The following is a 7,344-nucleotide window of genomic DNA, read 5'->3' on the forward strand; positions in this document are numbered from 1 at the left end:
TTGACAAAGTTAAATGTGGAAGAAAATAGTTCAGCCCAAACCAAACCTGGGCCTAGAACCATTGGACATAGGCCTGTTCCACCAATAGAAGACCTGAGCTGAATTACCCAGGCCATTGCATTCTCTATAGCATCTGAGAAAACCCCGTCTATCCTCTAAGAAAGGGAAGTAATCTTTAAAGTACTCTGCCAGCCAAGCACAAGATTTAGCTTCGGGCACAAGTTACTAGAAAATCATTTCAGTAACAAAACTATAGGTCCCACTCCCTGATACAAGGTCAGATTCATTGGAACAATAGCCCAGACCTAAAGGGCCACCTAGACTCTACGGGTGGAGAGACCCACATGCATATAGAATATTCTATCATTATGATAGGTACACTAACAAAAAGATATTAAAACAAAGGAGAATGTCAGGGTAAGGGGTTGGAACATTTTTTAGGGAAGAGAAACCAAGAGAGAGTGAGAAATCATCAAACAATACTTGGGAAATGTGATCTAACTCAGGATGCCTTAGGGACACCTTAGCTGCCAAAGGTCCTCCTCGGGCAAAAGATTTCTAGTAACATACCACCTCATAACCGTTCATCACCATCATCCACCTACCAAAATTTCCCTTGGGATCTTCCATTATGGGCTATACCCAAAGTAACAGAAATTAATTGGGGGTCGAGGCCCAACGATCCCTATATCATTGTAGGCCGTACCAGCACATTAAACATCAATGGTTAATTTGACAATTGAAGTAGAAATAAAAATAAAATAAAAACTAAAACTAAAACTAATAATCAAGAAACAAAATTGAATTTTAAGAGAAAAAGTAACATGATTTCCCGAGTTGTTTGCTTCTTTAAAGGATTTTGTGCCCGGTAATATCCAGGAAGGTACTTCGGATTTATTTTGGGAAGCAAATGGAGGCATATATGGGGACAGTATTTATATCATGGATGGAGGTTGGAGACATTAGTAAAGGTAACCGTGTGAATTTTCACTTTTCCAGGTGCTACTATTATAAAGTCTCAAGTGGTGGAGGTTGTTATGATTTTTTTTTTTTTTTTTCTTTTGAGCATAAGGCTGTTGTGATTTAGGAGTATTATTTGGAACTGACACTAGCACTCAAAGGGAGAGTATTAATTGGAACTTTATGAAGCTGGGCTGGCGCCTAAACAAAAGAGAGGAAGAGATGTGAATTCAGCAACCTTTTCTTCTCAAAAATAATTCAATCCGCGTATTATAGGTCAAAATATTAATGATATTGATTTGGTTGTGTTTAGTAGTGCGATCTTGACAGCTAATTTTTACGCATTCTTAAAGGCAACAACTGTCTACAGCTTTGCTGACTGGATCTTCCCATGCATTTTCCTTTCCTTTTGGATACACGTCTTAGTAACCTGTCTACCATGTCCTGGCTATAAATACCAATCCAAGTTCCCAAGCACACTCATCCTTCACTTCCAAACCTCATATACACATACATAAAATACTACTACTACTATTTGCTCACCACCCACTACATATCCTCCATGGCTTCTTCTTCCACTTCTTCAAGCGTTAAATTAATGCTTCTAATGCCTGTTCTTGTTAGTTCTTTCATGGTTGCTACTGTTGGCAACTTAAACCAAGACTTTGACATTACATGGGGAGATGGACGGGCTAACATACTCAACAATGGTGAACTTCTTACTCTCAAACTTGACAAAGCCTCTGGCTCAGGATTCCAATCCAAGAATGAGTACCTCTTTGGAAAGATAGATATGCAGCTCAAGTTAGTTCCTGGAAACTCTGCGGGCACTGTTACTGCCTACTATGTAAGTTTTCTTGTAGAGTCAGTATTATCACAATCCATCAACACAAAGTTATGTTCATTTACTAATATTTATCCCTTTGAATATTTGTGTTCACATACAGTTATCTTCTAAAGGATCAACATGGGATGAGATAGACTTTGAGTTCTTAGGAAATCTTAGCGGTGATCCTTACATCCTTCACACTAATGTCTTCAGCCAAGGCAAAGGCAACAGAGAGCAACAATTCTATCTTTGGTTTGACCCAACTGCAGATTTTCATACCTATTCTATCCTTTGGAATCCTCAGCGCATTATGTAAGCTCTCCTTCTATGTATTTACTGACTCCACCACTTTTATTTTACACAAATCACGTACGTATCAACAGTGGTGAAAAATGTTGTCCCTAGACTCATTATTTTTCAATACATGAGTTGTCTTTTTGTTTCCGTCCTAGTGTACGTATAGTCTTACATTTTTTTAACTGTTATTCAGATACTCTGTGGATGGCACTCCTATTAGAGAGTTCAAGAACTCAGAGTCAATTGGGGTTCCATTTCCAAAGAACCAGCCAATGAGGATATACTCTAGCCTCTGGAATGCTGATGATTGGGCAACAAGAGGTGGACTTGTCAAGACAGACTGGACCCAAGCACCCTTTACTGCTTCATACAGAAACTTCAAAGCTGATGCTTGCACATGGTCTTCTGGAGCATCTTCTTGTAGTTCAACTACTACTTCACCTTCCACCAATAGTAGTTCATGGCTTTCACAAGAGCTGGACAGTGCAAGTCAAGAGAAGCTGAAATGGGTGCAGAAGAACTACATGATATATAATTACTGCTCAGACACTAAGAGGTTTCCCCAGGGCCTCCCTCCAGAATGCAGCGCTTGATAGAGAAAAGGAACATCCTATACGTATATAGATTCTTTTACTATTATATTAGTTAGTCTATTCATGTAATTTCTAGGATTCAATTCTTTCATTTTTTGCCTTTTTGTCATCACTATATAGCTACAATGGCAAAATCTATTCTTATTCGCACTGTAATCCTGTAATGTTTATATATGTCTATAATACAAGATATTGTTTTCTCCACTACATTCCTGTGCTGTTGTTTCTTGGGGAACTTTTGGATACATTTACTTGTATTCATAAAATAAAAATGGTATTTCACTGATTAAGCACATGAACATGTGCATAATGTGAAATTTTAAGTGGCAAACAAAATAACAATTATTGAATAATATCAATAATTGTAATATCAATTATTACTTTGAAACATAAAACTGTTAATTGTAACAAAAGAAACTAGGAAAATATAACACATAATAATAGTAGTTAGAAGAATATAGACCATTTCAAAAAAGAATAATATCAATAAAAAAAAACATCAAAAATGATAAAATTATATATTTGTAAAAATAGAGTGATGAAAATTGCATTTTGAAATTGTTTAATTTTTATGGAGAACAAATTTTTTTGTACAATAAAATTTTGAGAATAGACTAAACATATTTAGTATAAGTTTGTTATGAGTTTTGATAGGCATAATAATCTCATTTAAAAGAATGAAAATTTTGAATAATTTATTTAAATAAAAATTATATATACTTTTGTTTGAAGGTATAATCAACCACATGCAATTCATTTAAAAGCAATGATTTTAAAACAAATGAGTAGCCGCCTTAAAGATTAGATTTGTATATTCATAACCTTCATATTTAAAAAGACTTTTTCACTAAAATTTAGTTGAACTGAAGTGAACTAAAATGCTACCTTAATGTGGCTTAATAAAAGTGTAGTAATAATAAATCTTATGCTTAAGAATTTTAAATATTACAAGTTTAAGATTTATATATATTTTTTTTAATAAATTTAGATTTAGAATAAGTGCTCTCAACTCAAACATTCTTTTCCCTATATATGTAAGTGCACAAAAATGGACCGAAGTGGGCACAAATTGACCGAATTAGAACAAATGGAACGAAGTGGATCAAATAGACAAAATAGGACTAAATGGGAACAAGGTGGACCGAATAGGACTAAAGTGGACCAATGTGAACCGATTAAGACTGAAGTGGACCAATGTGGACTGAATAGGACTGAAGGGACCAAAGTGGACATAATGAGTAACTACCCTAAAGATTAGATTTGTATATTCATAGCCTTCATATTAAAAAAGACTATTTTACTTAAATTTAGTTGAATCGAAGTGAACTGAAATGCTACCTTAATATGACTTAACAAAAAATATAGTAATAATAAATGTCATGCTTAAGGATTTTAGATATTACGAGTTTGAGATATATATATATATATATAATAAATTTAGATTTTGGTACTCTCAACCCAAACATTCTTTTCCCTATATATGTAAGTGCACAAAAATGGACCAAAGTGGGCACAATTGGATTGAATTATACCAGATGGATCGAAGTGGACCAAATAGACAAAATAAGTCCAAATGGGAACAAGGTGGACCGAAATGGACTAATGTGAACCGAATAGAACCGAAGGGACCAAAGTGGATTGAATAGAACAGAATGGATAGATTAGGACCAAAATAGGCATAATGGACTGAATAGAAAAAAATAGGACCGAATAAGAACAAATTGGAAAGAAGTGGACCAAGTAGGATCAATGTTGACTGAATAGGAAGAAAGTGGACAAAATAGACCGAATAAGACCAATGTGGACCAAATAAAACTAAAGTAAACAGAATGAACCGAATAGGACAAAGATGGACCGAATAGCCCAAACAGGCTTGAAGTGGACAACATAGGACCAATGTTAACTGAATGGACCAAATGAACCAAAGTGGACTAAAGAGGACATAATGGACTGAATATGACCGAAGTGGACTGTATAAAACTTTTGAATATTTATTATTTTTATTGCATTTTTAGGACTTCTATTTCTGATTTCTAATTTCTATTTTGTTTATACTTTTTAAATCAAAACTAAAGAGTTTAGCCCAAATTTAATAAAATTTTATACTTTTCAACCCAAAAAATAAGGGGAAAAAAAAAAGAATTTTTGAGCTAAACTTGAAAAGGCAACCTATAAAAAGAATCAATTGAGCACAATTAGTCCAAAATTAATTGAAAGGGACTGATTGACCGAGTGGACCGAAATAGACCTAATTGGACCAAATATAAATTGTTTAATTTTTAGAAAGAATAAATTATACATTATATTACAATTACAAAATAATTATTTATTCATTGTATGGACTTGTGACTAGTTGAAGTAAAAATCAAGAAACTAAATTGAATTTTAAGATAAAGGTTAACAGGAATTGTTTGCTTCTTTTAAAGAATCTTGTGCTGTGTAATATCCAAGAAGGCACTTTGTATTTATTTTGGAAAGCAGATGGAGGCATGGGGACAGTATTTATATCAAGGATGGAAAGTGGAGACATTAGTAAAGGTAACCGTGTGCATTTTTATTTTTCCAGGTGCTACTATTATGTCAACTTTAAAAGTCTCAAGTGGTGGAGGTTGTTGTGATTTAGGAGTATTAGTTGGAACAGACACTAGCACCCAAAAGGAGAGTATTAATTGGAACTTTATGAAGCTGGGCTGGTGCCTAAACAAAAAGAAAGGGAGAGATGTGAATTCACCAACTTTTTCTTCTCAAAAATAATTCAATCCGCGTATAATATAGTACGAAAATATTAATGATATTGATTTGGTAGTGCGATCTTGACAGCTAATTTTTACACTTTCTTAAAGGCAACGACTGTCTACAGCTTAGCTGACTGGATCTTCCCATGCATTTTCCTTTACTTTTGGATACACGTCTTAATTAGTAACCTGCCTACTACTCCTATGTCCTTACTATAAATACCAATCCAAGTTCCTAAGCACACTCATCCTTCACTTCCAAACCTCAAAATACTACTACTACTACTACCTGTATTTGCTTACCACCCACTACAAATCCTCCATGGCTTCTTCTTCCACTTCTTCAAGTGTTAAATTGATACTTCTTCTGCCTATTCTTGTTAGTTCTTTGATAGTTGCTACTGTTGGCAACTTGAACCAAAACTTTGACATTACATGGGGAGATGGCCGGGCTAACATACTTAACAATGGTGAGCTTCTTACTCTCAAACTTGACAAAGCCTCTGGCTCAGGATTCCAATCCAAGAATGAGTATCTCTTTGGAAAGATAGATATGCAGCTCAAGCTAGTTCCTGGAAACTCTGCTGGCACTGTTACTGCCTATTATGTAAGTTTTCTTGTAGAGTCAGTATTATCCAAAACCATATATCAACACAAATTTATGTTCATTTACGAATATTTATCCCTTTGAATGTTTGTGTTTACTTACAGTTATCTTCTAAAGGATCAACATGGGATGAGATAGACTTCGAGTTCTTAGGAAATCTTAGTGGTGATCCTTACATCCTTCACACTAATGTCTTCAGCCAAGGCAAAGGCAACAGAGAGCAACAGTTCTATCTCTGGTTTGACCCAACTGCAGATTTTCATACCTATTCCATCCTTTGGAATCCTCAGCGCATTATGTAAGCTCTCCTTATTATTTTCCAATACATGAGTTGTCTTTTTGTTTCCTCTCCAGTGTACATAGTCTTACATATTTAAACTGTTATTCAGATACTCTGTGGATGGCACTCCCATTAGAGAGTTCAAGAACTCAGAGTCAATTGGGGTTCCATTTCCAAAGAACCAGCCAATGAGGATATACTCTAGCCTCTGGAATGCTGATGATTGGGCAACACGAGGTGGACTTGTCAAGACAGACTGGACCCAAGCACCCTTTACTGCTTCATACAGAAACTTCAAAGCTGATGCTTGCACATGGTCTTCTGGAGAATCTTCTTGTAGTTCAACTACTCCTTCACCTTCCAACAATAGGAGTTCATGGCTTTCACAAGAGCTGGACAGTGCAAGTCAAGAGAGGCTGAAATGGGTGCAGAAGAACTATATGATATATAATTACTGCTCAGACACTAAGAGGTTTCCCCAGGGCCTCCCTCCTGAATGCAGCGCTTAATGGAGAAAAGGAACATCCTATACATATATAGATTCTTTTACTATTTTATTAGGCTATTCATGTAATTTCTAGGATTCAATTCTTTCATTATTTGCGTTTTTGTCATCGCTACATTGGCCAAAATCTGTTCTTATTTGCAATGTAATCCTGTAATGTTGTATATGCCTATATAATACAAGAGATTGTTTTCTCCACTAAATTCCAGTGCTGTTGGTTCTTGGCGGGCTTATGGTTATATTGACTTGTATACATAAAAATAAATAAATAAATAATTAAAAATAATAATAATAATAATAATGGTACTTCAATGTTAAGCACATGAACTTATGCATAATGTGAAATTTTAAGTGGCAAGCAATATTAATCCATTCTGTCTTCTGCAGCAAGTTAAAAAAAAATTAAAAGTCCTGTAAAATGCTGGCACTGCAATGGTGTCGGCCCTGCAATGGTGTGATCAAGATATTCTATAACAGTAGGAATAATGCATAGAAAAAGTCCCAGTTATTTTTCTTAAATCCTACATCTGGAAATGCT

At 34.9% G+C, this 7,344-nt stretch overlaps 2 protein-coding genes across 2 annotated transcripts; both read left to right on the plus strand.

The window, feature by feature from the left end:
• Positions 1-1,442: 1,442 nt before the first annotated feature.
• LOC112013949 (probable xyloglucan endotransglucosylase/hydrolase protein 23) lies at positions 1,443-2,886 on the plus strand. The gene is made up of 3 exons (XM_024046330.2): positions 1,443-1,807; positions 1,908-2,101; positions 2,280-2,886. The coding sequence occupies exons 1-3, from the start codon at positions 1,523-1,525 to the stop codon at positions 2,677-2,679; spliced, it is 879 nt and encodes a 292-aa protein (XP_023902098.1). The 5' UTR covers positions 1,443-1,522; the 3' UTR covers positions 2,680-2,886.
• A 2,767-nt stretch (positions 2,887-5,653) lies between these two features.
• On the plus strand, positions 5,654-7,009 carry LOC112013951 (xyloglucan endotransglucosylase/hydrolase protein 22). Its single transcript, XM_024046335.2, has 3 exons — positions 5,654-6,021; positions 6,126-6,319; positions 6,411-7,009. The coding sequence occupies exons 1-3, from the start codon at positions 5,737-5,739 to the stop codon at positions 6,808-6,810; spliced, it is 879 nt and encodes a 292-aa protein (XP_023902103.2). The 5' UTR covers positions 5,654-5,736; the 3' UTR covers positions 6,811-7,009.
• The last annotated feature ends 335 nt before the right edge of the window (positions 7,010-7,344 follow it).

This window comes from Quercus suber, unplaced genomic scaffold, assembly GCF_002906115.3.
Source record: "Quercus suber isolate HL8 unplaced genomic scaffold, Cork oak 2.0 scaffold_708, whole genome shotgun sequence".
In the NCBI taxonomy this organism is placed as follows: domain Eukaryota; kingdom Viridiplantae; phylum Streptophyta; class Magnoliopsida; order Fagales; family Fagaceae; genus Quercus; species Quercus suber.